We start from the raw sequence: 15,509 nt of genomic DNA on the forward strand, positions 1-15,509 counted from the left end.
TAGCATATGAGGGGTGGGAGAAAGATGAGAACAGTTTAAATTGATTGAGAGCGTAAATGGGAAAATGATAAATATGGGAAGAAATATGAGAAGAAAACCCAAAGAAAGACTGTTTGTCCCAGCGGTGGAGACAGATGAAGGCAAAATGGGCCACTGTGGAGCCTTTTTAATCATTTATAACTGCAGATGAGCAAACTAGACTTGTGTTTAGTTCTTCTTCTCTATAAAGGCTCAGGAAATTGACTCGCAGCCATGGCCTTAACAGACCTGAAAAGCTGAGTCAAAGCCATAATTCCTCCATTTCCAGGTGGCACAAGAGTCATTCTGTTCCCTAAAATGGCCCTGAGACCTTCTCAATATCGTGTTTCCATACGCCAAAGAGCCAAATGTTCCATTGTGGTTGTTGTATTCAATTTCAAAAAAACATTTATAACTCAGTCCATCACATTGGAGGTGCTAAAGGATTTATTGTTGAACTCGTTTGTGTCTTTTCCAATACACCCACTATGAAATTTAGTGTCTTAACAAAGCCTGAACGGTCCCACTGAAGATTTGTGATGAGTTGTGAAGACACCAGGCACATTAAGCACTAGGCTGTTGGATATTGTTAAGTGTTTGTGCTGCTTAATGGCTGGACGACAGCTGATGAGGAATAAACATTTGAGCTATGTGTTAACCATGGTACTGAGCTTGATTATTCAACTGGTACAGTGTTACAGACATGTGAATATGTACAGTGTAGTATGTGTCTGCTAGCATTTGGTGACTAGTCATTAGAGTTCTTAGTAACTATCTAGTGTTCTTTTGCTAGGTGTATGTTCAGAGGCTAATGATATCACTCATGCTGAAACGGCAGTCTGGTAGCGACGGTACAACATCCGATTATTAACCACAGCCCATTCTCGGTCTGAGAAAGAATGTTAACTGTTTGACAGGAAGAAACTCTGGCTGAAGAGGAATTTCCATTCAGTAGGCCCATGTTCAGCAGCGTTCAGTCATCTGCCTCCATCATGTTGACAAAGCTGCTGTGGAACGTGAAGGGAATGTGTTCGGTAACGTTCAAGGGGCGTCATAGAGTGTGATTAATCGGAGTTATTTTTTCTATAATTAAAAAATCTAATTGAATGTGTTGTATTGACAGCCCTAATATATAGATATATATGTAATGTTAAATTGGCACTATGTAGTTTTTGGAGATGAAATTCAAACTCAGAATTTAATATTTACAATATTAATGAGGTAATAATACAAACTTTTTCCATAAGTGAACAAACCAGCTGTTCTCAGAGGAAAATAAGGTCCCAGAACACTGTTTGAAGCTAGAAAGGTGGCAGGGTCTGCCACATATAAACAAAGTCAAACAGTATAAATTGTGTTGTCCTTTAAGGTCAGTTTGTTTATTCAGTTTATTCAGTCATGAAAACAAAGAGAGTTTGTTTATTTAGTTTGTTTAGGCAGAAAAAAATCAGCCAATGAACATCTTGTCAATGTCTCTTCGTATTAACATTTATTTCCCAAAACTACAGAGTGCTCCTTTAATACATGCTAACAATCTTAAGATGGACTGCTGTGTCTACTGTATCTTATCTCATCCCCATTATCCTCTAATTGACATTTACAGCCACAGTGACTTACAGCCGCGTTCCTTTTTGTGGCATTTTTTTCATACCACAGACCAAATAAACACAAATTAAATCAAAAAGGAGAAAAGATTAACTCATAAAACAATTTAAAATACAAAATATGATAAAGTTAGAAAGGGAAAACACCAGCGACACAGGTCATACGTGTGTACTATGAGATGTTGCATCTCCGAGATTTCAACAATAAAACACTGCGTATAATATCTTATGGTGTTTGGAGTGGTGTATTTTTGCACATTAGACATGGTAGATGCCAACACTGAGGGTATCCAAAATATCTAAACTGTTCTACTGTTCAAGGGGCTTTAGATTACATTAACATGATGATGCTGTGTTCAGTATCCAAACATTGCAGTGAGTCAAACACTTATTATATGGTATTTTTGAAGCTGGTCTTCTGTCAAAGGTATTGTGGGGTGGAGGTTTGGGCTTTGGACTTAAATCCATGTTATGGTTGGCTGGAATGTCATGAAATGATCAAAAAATAAGTTTACTGCAGAGAGTTATCACACATTTGCTTATTAGCTAACGTTATCAAAACAGGCACATACAGCATAGGTTTCTCAAGGCTGTTATCAGAGCTGTAGCCTTGAGACTTAACTCAGCGCCTCAGAACTGGTAACAACATTATTATCAAATGAACCCTGGTCCACCAGAACTGGCACCAGGAGAGAAATGTGGACTTCCTTTGCATCTAAATAACATCAAAACCCCCGAGCAAAACTTGTTACAAGGCTGTCTACTTCAAATGCGGTCGGACACTTTTTTCTGTTTTGCAGTAGAAATCTTTTTTTTTCTTCTTTTAGGTGTTTTAGGAACAGAACTGTCAGGAAAATCACTTGTTTGACTTTGGGTAACCAGAGATGAAATTGATAATGACATTTTAATTTCCACAATAGTGACTGTTTCTTTAATATTAGTATTGACAACAAAACTGTCACACTGCTTATTTGTATCAGGAAAACAAGCTCATATTGTCAACCCATGTTCAGTAGCAAATGAATGGAGTGTGGGAGACTAACCCTTGAATGAAATGATGTGAGCAGGTTGGAGATGTGGTTGGACTGTGAGGTATGATGACCGTGGCCACAGTTTCCACCTTTAAGTGGCAGTTCTTCTGCTCTCAACAGTGAATGGTGGAGAGGATCCACACTGCTGATTGGCTCCAGGTAGTAGATGTCACTAGAATTCAAGGATATCAGGCCTCTGTGGGAGGGAGAAAGACAGAAAGGAGAGAAGTAAAGTCTGGTGAGATTGTGGAAAAAAACCCAAAAAGGTATAACAGGTTTTCTTGGAAAGGTTAAGAAAAGAAGGCCTGAAACAACACGGCCCGGTATTTGTTGCTGCCATTGTTGTTTAAGAACACACAACCTTTGAAATGCATAGTTTAGGTTACCAGGATGTGATTGCTGAATGGAGGTCACCTTTAAAGCAACACATGTCTAAAATGGACTCAAAGTGTTACTTCATTTCTCCTCAGAAAACCTTAAGTTCATGTTTTCTGGTATTAAACTTGAACCGCTTACAAGCTAGACATTGCTGTGCAACTGACATTACTGAGCCTGTCTGGTGACTTTCCAACACTTCTGGACTTTAGAGGTATTATGTTTGACACAAATTGTATCAATCAGGCACTGCAGCCAAATCAGTAGCTCCAACTCATAGATTTATATAGAAAAACTAGACACCAGATGCAAAGATGGGACCCATTCAAACAAGGAATGAGGACTGCTCGCCTAGTGCCTACGCCAAAAAAGTTTTCTAGCTTCCATGTTTACTTCCTAATTATGCCGAGTGCCGACCATTGAATACGCACTGTAGAGTTTTCCCTGCTGGCCACGCCCAAGAGTCCCTGCTCCGCCCATAGACTTTACATTGTGATAAAATCACAAATGTTTTAATTTCTTCGTCGGCTTTCTTGGAAGTTTTAAAAATATAAAACCTCCATGGATCAAACATTCATAATAGAAAGAGTCATAATCAAGCTTGTTTGCAGTTCTTGGTGTCCTGTCAACATTTCTTTTACAATGGTGGTCTATGGAGAAAATGCTGGTTGGGCCGCAGGGGAATATTTCGCTGCTATACTGCAAGAGGCCACCAGGCCAGATTGGAAGCAAAGCTGAGCGGCGCCCTCCAGGCCTGGTCCAGCTATTTGACTTCCTGTTGCTTTTAGAACACTGGCCTGCACCTGTCTGTTTCACCTCATATAGTATGTTTGCCTCAAGTCTCTCCTTCTGCACCCCTCCATCAACTCTCCTGCACCCCCCAGTCTGAAACTCCCTGTGTTCATCTATCCAGATCCAGATACCATGTTGGTAGCAAGCGGAAATAAGATCTTCTCAAAAAAAAGAGTTTGATTTAAGTAAAAAAGCATACTGACAAGATGATCTGTGCATTGGGAGGTTGAAATATGAGGAGACAATGTTTCAGAGATGTTGGTGAAGTTTATCCTCAAAGAACACCACGATGATTAACAGTGTAGCCTGAAGACTTGTCCTAGACAACACAGAGGAGTAAAAAGACAATTTCCAGCAAAGACAGACATTCTGCCACAGTGACTGTCTGGGGGAATATGCTAACAATGTGTGTCAGAGTGTATGAGGGTGTGCCAGAGAGACTGAGGTAGAGATGGAGCCTCTTGTTTAATCCAGACAGACTGTCAGACACATGCTTGTACTTTAATTATTCTACTGACTACATTTACTCATTAAACCCTCATCTAATTAGGCTGCCTCAGTAACAGACGCTGGTGTCTGACCTCTGACAGATGACTCTTCATTTCTGACCTAACCCTCTTTCAGAATCTGAAGAAAAAACACTACTGACTGATGACATCTGAGCTTCACCTTGAGCCTTAACGTTAACCCTACAAAAACGCCAGCAAAGTTAGGTCTGAAAGGCAGCTGCAAAAAGCAACAATATATCTGAATCAAAACATTTTTGATGTTATATCTTCATGTTGAAGGACGAACATCTGCCAGTATAGTGTTAACATACTTTAACTCTCAAATGTCAGCGTTGTTATCGACCTTATAATAATATACAATATCAGTCAGGTTCCAATATAAACATGATTAACAGCTTATAATTGGTTGGTCATACATGTATTAAAACATTTAATCTCAACACCTGAGGGTTGTCTGCTCAGAGGAGGAGGGGTATTTAACGTGGTTGGCTTGACTTCCTCTGCAAAGAACATGGCTGGCCTCACTGTCGAGAGCCCCCAGGACGAGCACCAGGCATTGAAGCCAATTTTCGTAGTGGCCAGTGGTGTAATTACATCGTCACGTGATGCACTGGGGCCCAAAAAGGCCCATAAGCTAACATTATTAAAGACACACCTGTAAAACTGTGGATAATTGTATTTGAGCCTCACAACCCCGTGAAAATGTCAGAATTTGAGCCATTTGGTCCAATAACATTTGGAAAGTCTAGAAGAGCAGGATGAATACATTATTTTATCCTAATTCAAGTTAGCAGGACGCCAAACCAGAAGTTAGCCGGCTCTGTCGGCAGAAGTCTCGAGTGCACACCCTCTACACTGTATAGTTTACTTTTCTGACTTGATTTCTGTTTATTAATTAGTATGCTAAGTTTTTGTTTTTTATGTGCATGTAGCTTAGAGAATTACAAACAGAAATGTCATCTTACAACATTCTGTTGCAAAATAACGAATCAAGGACCCTAAAACAGTTTAAACCTATGTAGAGGGACATTTGTATAATCACTTGGTAAATGTTTTTAACTTTTAAAATAGTAGAAAGCAGATGTAAGGATTTCGTTTAGATATTTGTATTTATAAAATGAAATGCGAAAACAAATAAATCATGACTGTGAATATCCATCTCTGTCCGGACGTTAATAAATAACGGTTCATGCAGACTCTGCTCCCTGTGGCTCTATATGCATTTGAAGTTTGTATGAAAACTCTTTCACCTTGTCTGAGTTGCTAATTTCACCGCAGACACAATAGGCACAAAGGGAATCACAGTTTCTTGTGAAAGGAGTTGTGCTGGATATTTTGTTCACACTGCTGACCATATGGACAGGCTGGGCTTGGAGCCATGCTTTTCAGAAAATACAGTAGCTTTTATTCTTTGTTCTTAAGTAATTATGTGTCCAAGGCTGTTTAACAATTTCCCCTTAAAACCGTGTAATTCATCCTGAGTCAATACAAAGCAGCTCGTTATGCCATCAAAGTTGCCGGCAGGGAAAATGAGCCGGGCGCTGTGAGCAGCAGTGAAAATGAAAACACACAGAACTGCTGGAGGATTGCAGATAAGAACAGAGAAGGTCACTGCTGAAACCTGAACAAAAGTTCTGATCAGTAACTTTGTTATCCTGGCAGTCGGGGCCTCCCGTTACTGGCAATTTTTTGCTATCATGAGATTTTTCTTTTGCATAATCATCAGTTCCCTGAGAGTACTGCAGGGTCGTGCAGTTTGGCCATTCCAAAGAAAAGCCTAAAATCCACTGAGAAGATGATGGTATTTCACACAACGCTGCAGCTGGAGCTCAATAAATAGTCCCATCAAGGTACTTTAAAAACTCTTTCATCATAACAAACACATCTAATGCACATACCAGCAATAAAATCAGAAAAACATTGTCATTTTCACAGCTCTTCATTAAAATCCAGGCCACGGTTGGTGTGGTAACCACTATCTCATAACGAGAGCAATGAGGACTGACGGTGAAGTCACCCTGTTGTGTTGTGGAAGATGTTGTTGATTCATAGTTTACGGTTACGCTGTTGCCTAGCACAGGAAATGTTCAAAGATGTCAGTGCATAAAAGCTGACCGTTGACAGAACACTTTCATTATGGCATCTGGAAGAACACGCCGCCTTTCCCCTGCTGAATCACACCAAACCTCTTTCATCTTTCTACTGATTTTGTTTTTTCCGTTCCGCATCGTTCTGACATTATCATGTTATGCCATTATTCTGCCTCCGAAAATAGCATTTACTTTCCAGTGCGATTCATAATGAGTAAGATTTGATTATATTATCATCAAAAACTACAAGTACTGCAAAGGTCAGCTGGCACTTTAAAATGACTGTTAATCATTTATGAATCCAAGAGAAAACAGATAGAATGAGAGAAGAGACAGAATAGATGAGTTTATTTTCCCTCAGTGATGGATGCATGCCTGATTGCATGCAGTGTTGTTGATGTAGGATTTAAAGCTTATTCTACTATTGATTTGAATGAAAAACACATTTTAAAACCCAGTTTGGGCTCTTATTTAACAGAATATAGAATGTATCATTATAAAGTCGAATATATGCCGCTCGCCCAAAGTGCGCTGGGATCAGCTCATGTTAATGCTTAGAGGGACTGTTGATCTGCAGTATCATCAACAGTGTTCTGATGTTTAATCTTCAATTTTATTTTTCACTTTCACTTAATGGAAAAATTCAGTTTTGACCCTGAGACCTTCGCTTGACAAAAAGGAATTGATTGATTTCAGACGTCCTCATGTTTCTAGGTGTTGGGGAGTGCACAGTATAAAGCCTATAGTGTTGGTGTGTTGGTGTTGATGTGAAATCTGATAAATATCTCCAAGTGATGTCACCTGAGTCGCCGTCAGTTAGGGCTGAAGACCACAAGTTACAGGGGACAAACCTTGATGCTCGAGGATACACTCTCCTAGCACAACACACCCAGATATCCTACTGAAATGACAACAGCTGAGTTGCATTGTGGGCAATGTAGGTGTCATCCTTTTATTTATTTATTTATTTCAAACTACCCATCAAGAGTCTGAAAGTATTATTGTCAGTTGACTTTGAGTTGAAATAATTTTATCAAGCTCACACGCCGTAGAAAACAAATGGGAATGACTTGAGTTTGGTTTCACTTGATTTCAGCCATGGTAGATTGGTCGAATGGTAAATTTATACTGAATTAAAGTGAAGTTAATAGTCGCTGTTAACAATGACAAAAAGCTTTATAAACCATTTATTAATCAGTTGTGAAGGTTGATAAACATCAGGTGTAACTTAATAATGTTTATAGATGAAGTAAACAGTATTAATTAACCATTTACAAAGTACTGTCACCATCAGTTGCTACTTCACAATAAATAATTGCTTATTAACAGTTAACAGTTAAATAACTATTAACTAAAGGATTAATTAACAATAAATTAAATATATTTTTTAAAATGTATTCCTGATGGTACTGAGAGTTTATGCAGAGATCAACAGGTCAAAGTTGTTTTGTGCCTTCAAATGTCTGAATCATTAAAGTAATACAGAATCCGTCTGCACTCCGGCAATCTACTCAGGGTCGTGGACTTTATGGATGATTTAGCAAAAAACACCCATTTTAAGGTGAAATAGCTGACACTGTTACTGTGTGTTTATAGCTGTTTAATGACCTGTAGGAATATTTGTCAGGCTCTTTCTATATTTTGCTGATCAGCTAGACGTGCTTTGAGCTTCCATGCATGACTTGTTGCAGACTGATGACTTGGGATGGAAAATGCAGACGCAAAAAAAACAAAAAAAAAAATTTGTGCCGACTCTTTTCAGGCTGGTGTGTGTGCCTGATCGATAACGCTTACTAAAGCCTGCATTGGTTTTACATTTATGTAACACATCTGGAATATATTGAGCATCTGGTATATTTTGGTGGTAAAACGCAGGTTTTACATAAATGCATGAGTGCATCTGTACTCATAACTTTTGCACAAATTTCAAGCTAATTTTACATGAAAAAAACCAAAAAAAAAAACCCTTTGTGATGGGGACATCCAAAGGACCTCATTTAACCTCCGTTTGTTTTCAGTCCAAGAACAAACTTGTGTCGGTCAGCTCATATTTGGACAGCGCTGTGAATGACTGGACATTTAGAAAGCATTTACATTCTGTTGGCTTACAGCTCTCTATTCTCCCCCACGTCTGCTCTGTTCCCATCAAAGCTGCTGTCAACAAGCAGCATCTGGCTACCTTCCCGGATCAGGACAGAGGGACTGAAGATTGCCGACGGACGTGTCAGCACTGAAGCGGCACTGAACCGGCCTCTATCTGATAGAAAATATAAAGATTTTCTTACAGCGTAATGAAAAACTTTCTCAAACTCTTATCAGTTTAGATTTACTGAACAGACTTTGGAATTAATTCCTAGTAAAGCCCCGCTGAGCTATAACTTGATGTCTCTTTTATTGGATCAAATTCATGAATAATATTTTTTGGGACACACATCCTCAGGACGTGTAGCATCTTGCCAGGAGAAACTTCAATCTGAGCCTTTCAATATCCAAGGCGTTCCACATTAAAATCTGTCTGAGGCTGTGAACATTTAAGACTTTAAAACTGCTGCCTGGATCCCCAAAGAGGATCAAATTAGTCATTTTCATGACAATCCGGCTAAAAAAGAACAGTTCTGACAGTGTGAGCTGAACTTTCTGTGTTTGTACAAAACTTCACCTAAATGCAATGAGGGATGATTCCAGGCTCATTAGCAAACATTTAAGTTGCTCCATCAAGACTTTTATTGATATTAAAATAAGCAAAAAGCTTTCCTGAGTCTATGAGGGTCTGCCAGGTGATGGGATGTGACAGTCAAGTGAAGCAGCAAAGCAGAAAGATAAGAGCAACTGAGAGTCACCTGATAACATTTAAAAGTAAAATTACCGTCCTCGAGCATTCAGTACTTTTACAGATATGTGCAGCTCACATGCTTTGGGGTGTCTTATTCCAGCAGTTTCCCCTCCTTCCAGAAATGGGAAGAAGATATTAAAGAACCAGACAGTACCTGGCAAAAAGCTATTCACATAATTTATTCATGCTCTATTTGACTGGCGTTGTTCAATTTAAGATTTAACGTCGTCTCCACTGGTCCACTGCTGGGAGAGCTAAGGTTAACAGTGATCTTGATCCTACATGTGGTCAGTGTAAACAGTCTTCTGCCACTTTATGCCACATATTTGGTTCATGTCCATAACTATAAAGTTTTAAGGGGTTTCATATTCAAAACGTTTTCAACAATGTCATGACAGTCCAATGCTCCATCAATGTACATGGCATATTTGCAGCAGCTCCTCTGGATGTGAACCCAAGCAGAGACCCGGAGGTTGTTTCTCACTTCTGACCAGAAGGCTCATCTAATGTAAATGGAAGGGCTCTTCACCTCCAACATATGGACACTGGATTAAAGCTGTTATGTAATAATTACAATTAGAGAAGATCTGCTGTTTCATCGAGGGCTCAGCTACATGCTTCTCTGCCACCTGGAGACCTTTTTTAACTTTTGAGGCAAATACTGAAGCTGTACATGCTTTCCTACTTATATCATGTATGTCTATTACTATAAGATCAATATGTAATGCAGAGCCCCTATCATATTGATTAGAATGACATCCAATAGTTAATAAAACATTTAAAAAACATATTTTTCTTACATAGAAAAAAAACGTTGACATGTGATGTTCAGGTTAAGTTAAATCCAATCATGTTAGTGGAAGTGTACAGTGCAGCCATTATAACCAGACACTTCTGTTACTGTGGCTGGAACCAAGTAGTTTTGGTGCCTTTATTCTGAAAGTTTAACCAGCACTGCCAATACTATTTTCCATTGCTGCCCCTAATTTCTCCTAAACCCTACACACTGAACCTTTAAACCATCCAGAGGAAACAGTGTGATGTGTCCATCTCATTTAACTAGCTTACTGTCCTCCCACCAGACTGAATACAGTAGCCTATGTGTCCAAATGCAATTTCTCCAAGTGAAGTCAAGTGCAGCTTTACCCAAAGTGGTAACATAGGTAACAAAAACACATTAAATCTTGTTTCCTGTACCTGACTCCTGAGCACGTGCTGAGAGCCACCCAGGACTCTGGATGTCCTCTCACATGGCCATGGTAGAAACAGTGATCCTGCAAGAGAACAGAAGGGCAGTCAGTGCTTCATATTTCATGTGGGAGAAAGCTTTAAAAAGCTATGATGATGCAGATTATGCAGACGCGCCTCCGGTGCAGCCAACAATGAATTGATCTGCTGGATTGACTCAGCAGTGTTTGTGTCCCTAAAGCCGGCCACGTGCTCCCGACTACAGCTGCCGGTAAAAACACTGCTCATTGTATCCGAACAATGAGTATGATGAATCAATAAGGATATGCAAAGCTCCTTGCAGTGTGATGGTGTGTATATGAAGACTGGAGCTTGGGCAACTCACTTATAATGATGAGGACTAGAAATATATTTACCAGACTTGTAACAAAAGAAGCAGAACTCGAGGAACTGTAATATTAAGAAGGCAGGCTGCACAGGTGTGTGATATGTGTGAGTTCAAAGCAGTTCAGGTGGTGCTGAGGTGACTCACTGCGGGAGTCTTGTTTATCCTACAGAGCAAGTATTTCCATACTGCCTTCACAAGCAGCATCAATACGTCATGATAAAACTCCCTGCTGTGCACTTCTTTGTCAGAGTTTGGATGTCGCATGACAGCTGATCTGTTATTTTGTTTCCCTCTATTATTTCCTTAAAGCTGCTACATTATAACACAAATGTTAGTGCGAGTCATACAATACAATATACAACCATTTGTATTCTTTCACCCTACTAACCACACAGAACTGTAGGAGTGTAACAGTTCAAGTACCCATCCTGAACCACTGTTTACAGGGCGCTGACATTTGTACTGGCTTCCTTTGGTTCTGTACGCCCCTGTTAACCAAATCACTGCTGAATTACCTTCATACATTTAGTAACATGATTAAGTAGCCCCAACCCTAACCCTGTCGGACAATTACTTCGCTTAACCTTGCTAGCTGAGTCAGCCTCTAGATCAGAGGTGTCCATCTCAATCACTACAGGGGTCATCTTAAAAATTACAAATCAATTTGCAGGCCAGGTGAACAGGATTGTGTGTGCAGAACATTAAAGTTGAGTCCCCTCACACACCTGAAGTATCTAAAGTTAAGCATCTCCTCCGATGTTACTCTTTCTGTAACAAACGTGGGCAGGTAAAACCTGGAAAAAGCGGGCGGGTCCAGGGAAATGTCCCCAGTTAATGTTTCAGGGGCAAGTCACCTTTTGAAATGCTTGTTTCTGGTCACTTTTAAGTGTATATTTTTTTATCTGGAAACAAAAGGTTGGCTCGCACACTGCAGGGCTTCGTAATCCTTTATTTAATGCACTAAAGTAGTACCATTTAAAGCAACAGTGCTCTATATCACACTTGGGCATTCTGCAATGTCACTGTAGTCTGATTGATGAAGAGCAGCATCACTACTTTGGTGCATTAAATAAGTGGATATTGGAGCCCTGCAGTGTGCGGGCCGTCTTTTTGCTTCTTGTTTTGTTCATTTTCGACTCAGCACCTGCCCTTTTTGGTCTGAATGTGCTTATAGATTAAATGGTGTTCAATCTGACTGTTTTCCTACTTTTAGGATTAGGGTATGTAGAGTGTGAGATGGCAGGTAAACAAGGGGAATGTATTTTGGTCATTTTCATATCAAAGGGATGAATGCCGTAATGTGACAGTGAGAACGGCCAATGAACAACCATAACATTTTTCAAAATAAGTAACAAAAACGGCATCTTTAGAGATTTCTTTTTGAGACTTTACCCACAACTGAGTTATGTGTACTGTTATACCCTCAATGGACTGTAAACACAAGGCCAGGAGTAAATGTGAAACCTCAGATTTCAGTTCATTTCTCTGGGATAAAGAGAGGCTGAGTAAACAAATGACTTTTAATACTCTAAAATGAGTTACCTAACTTACATAACTTGTACAATGTAAGAACAAAAGAAAGAGAAAGAAAAAGACACATGAAATTTAACATTTTCTACCTTAAAGCACAAAGGTATCACGCCTTTCATGATTTTCAGAAGCAGCTCTGCCTGTGGGCCTAAAGACCTACAGTTAATGTTGAAAAGAGATTTATCACCACAGGGTTTAAATTAAGCCTGCATGTTGATTTCTGACTGCTCAAAATACTCTGTCAGCTTATCAGAGAGTGAAATGAGCTCTTTCATTTGAACAGCAGCTGCAGCGGTGAGTGCCCCGTCAGAGCCAACATACAGATCAGCTGTCAGTGAGAGCTGTCCCTGCCAACGCTCAGAGATTAGTCTGGTAACATGTAGAGGATGTGATGTGGATGCAATCCAAGGGACTGGCTCCGCCAAGTGTAGTTTGAACTGTGTGGGGAATATCCTGCTATCTGTCCATGTCACATACACAGACAGTTGGTACAGTGAATATGTGTGCAGGTTATTCTAACGTATAACTCTGAAGGACATTCAAACTACAGAGGCTGTCAACACACATCTCAGTCTTTTGTTTTCGTCTTTACTTCTTTTCTTTTGTCATTTATGGTAGTGTGTGAAATACTATACTATATTCTAATTTTTCATGCTGTCTGATTATATCTAAATTAATTCTGTCTCCAGAAGTGGATCTATCAGTAACATTTCCTGTGTTGCTCCTCACCTTTCAATATTTCAAAAAGAATAGATTTTGGATATGTACATTTTGGGACACCACAAATTTTACTGTGATGTCTTCGAGTGGGTCACATATATAATTAGGACGTCTCGGACCCCCTGTATTTTGCACATACGTACTACCTCAGCACAACCGTTAGATTAAAATATGTGTTCATTTTATCACAACAACGGCCACTTCAAAATATGCTTTGACACTTTTAGAGATAGGATGACCCACAAGGCAGACAAGATAAGCTGGTCTTTAAGGAAGTTAGCAGGCTGGCTCTGAAGGCGACCGACTGGTTAATGTCCTCCATGGTCTTATCTTGGGTAATTTACCTGTGCTACTGATGACTCCCGAGCATTTAAAACATGATAAAAATCCTTTTGGAAGTTAAACTTTGGTTGCAGAGGTTAAATCTAAAAATGTGTTGTCAAATGCCAAGTTAGTTTGGTTGAAGTTAGTTGGTTGACGTTTTCATTGGGCAGTTGCCTCACTGTACCGCTGCCTCTTTGATCTACAGATCTGCCTACCTGGCTGCCTTCAGTGCCCTGTCCCTATTGTGGACAAGGTGGTGGTGTGTTATATATTCAAGACTAGATAAACTGAAAACGGGTCGGATGAGAGAGGTCTGGCTATGTGAGACTAGATATGACTTGAATGCCACGCTTGTCAGCCTCTGGTAAAATTGGCTGTTCCAACGTGTAACGTTGCCCTGGGACTGCAAAGATTTAAAGTTAGCCCATATTTTCTAACCTTTTCACCAGAGTAATATGTGGAAGGTATTTCATGGAGTGGAGAATTACTTTAGGATAAAAATATCTCTGATGTAACGTAGGAGAAAAACACGACATTAATTCAATTCTGTTGCGCATGTATGACTGCTGCATATATAACGTTAACGTACAGAAGTAACCTGTCTTGTCAGTTTGTTTACTTTAGATTAAGAGGATTTAGATATTTTCAGCAGAAGTGGCCCTAAAATGATGATGATTGACGCAGAGTGTCCTCCGTGTAAAATGGTGAGGTACTCCCCAGCGTGGTCGGTGGAGGCTGCGCAGCCATCGGCAACCATCGGATCCAAGTTCAGACAATAACAACAGTTTGTAGAAGGCCCTATCGGCGACCTCTAATAGAAACATGATCTGACATTGAATGCCAGCTCACCAAGCCCTCACACTGTCTCCCAGCCCTCAGGCTCAACAACTGCAAACATATTCCTGTTTATCTGTCCAATATATCATCACCACTATTAAAAAAAAAATCAATAACAACAGTCACCACCTAAAACTAGATTTGGAGTAGAAGTGTTTAATCTTACTGAACCATGTCCAACAAAGAGGCTTCCTTTGGGTATTTGCACCAGCTTTGGTTTGCTCAGACTTGCAGAGAAACTGAATGAACTGAAGGCATCCCTTAGTCTTTGGTCTTTGGACTAAACTAAGAGTTCAGTACAAGATGTAATCTTCAGTTTGCAGTTTGACTTCAATTAACTAATTATCACAGCAAATTAATTGTTTCTAAAATAAGAAACGTGTACTGTGTGGGAAGACTGTCTTTATCAGTTTATATTCTGATGAAAGGACAGACTGTCTTCTGTACAACCTTAACCGCAGAGCAAAGCCTCAATTTATTCTCTGTGGTGTGGACGAGGCTAGTGAGGTGAGACGGTCAGGCTCTACTGTATGTAACCACAATACAAGCAGAATCAACTTGAGAATGTTCATGTCATGCAATCTGATCTTAACTTGAGGCAGATGTTGTAACGCATGCACTGTTTTTAATAAAACTGATGTTTCTTTTGGCGGATATCGCTGCAACTCTCACAATGTGTTGCATTGTGCTCTTTGTTTCATTTTTATCTAAAACGTCCCTTTGTTTTTGTGTTTTGCAGGTCATGCCACCTATCCATCATCAGCAAGAGAGCCACAAAACACGTCACACATGATGGTGGAATGAGATTTTTTTGGGCAGATAGCAGTCAGTTTTAGCTCAACCTGTTTTCAGTTTAGGTCATGTAATACTAAAAATAACACAAGTACAAAGGCAGAGGGACTAATCTTAGATGTTCCAAGCTCTCTTCATGAAAATAAAACAAGCTACAAATGACTAAATCAACTTGAGTCTTGGAGACGATTGATCCATTGTGCTGCAGCAGAATAAAGAAGTGTTTTTACCTGTCAAACTCTTAACATGAATCAATATAACATTTGTTGAACAGCTGTGCCTCTTGTTTAATAGCTACGAGTGCTTTTAATCAGTGAAAACATTCCCAAAACTGCACCTGCACATCTTTTAGAGCCTGACTAATTGACAGTCAGGGCTGAAAAAACTTTATCAGCTCACATTAGTACAAACATGCCAAAGATATGTTTGAGGACATTTAGGAACGTTGTCTCCATTCCAGAATTGTCCACCTTATTCA

The 15,509-nt window shown here is 39.6% G+C and overlaps 1 protein-coding gene across 1 annotated transcript in view; it reads right to left on the reverse strand.

The window, feature by feature from the left end:
• Positions 1 to 15,509, reverse strand: part of adam19a (ADAM metallopeptidase domain 19a) — a 194,868-nt gene that overhangs the window by 52,699 nt on the left and 126,660 nt on the right. Inside the window, exons 5-6 of the mRNA XM_084345056.1 lie at positions 10,450 to 10,526; positions 2,666 to 2,849 (exon numbers count right to left, since the gene is read on the reverse strand). Of these exons, the coding sequence (XP_084201182.1) occupies positions 2,666 to 2,849; positions 10,450 to 10,526 (261 nt within the window). The remainder of the gene's footprint in view (positions 1 to 2,665; positions 2,850 to 10,449; positions 10,527 to 15,509) is intronic.

This window comes from Pagrus pagrus (genome assembly GCF_965226575.1).
Source record: "Pagrus pagrus genome assembly, chromosome: 22".
Taxonomy (NCBI): domain Eukaryota; kingdom Metazoa; phylum Chordata; class Actinopteri; order Spariformes; family Sparidae; genus Pagrus; species Pagrus pagrus.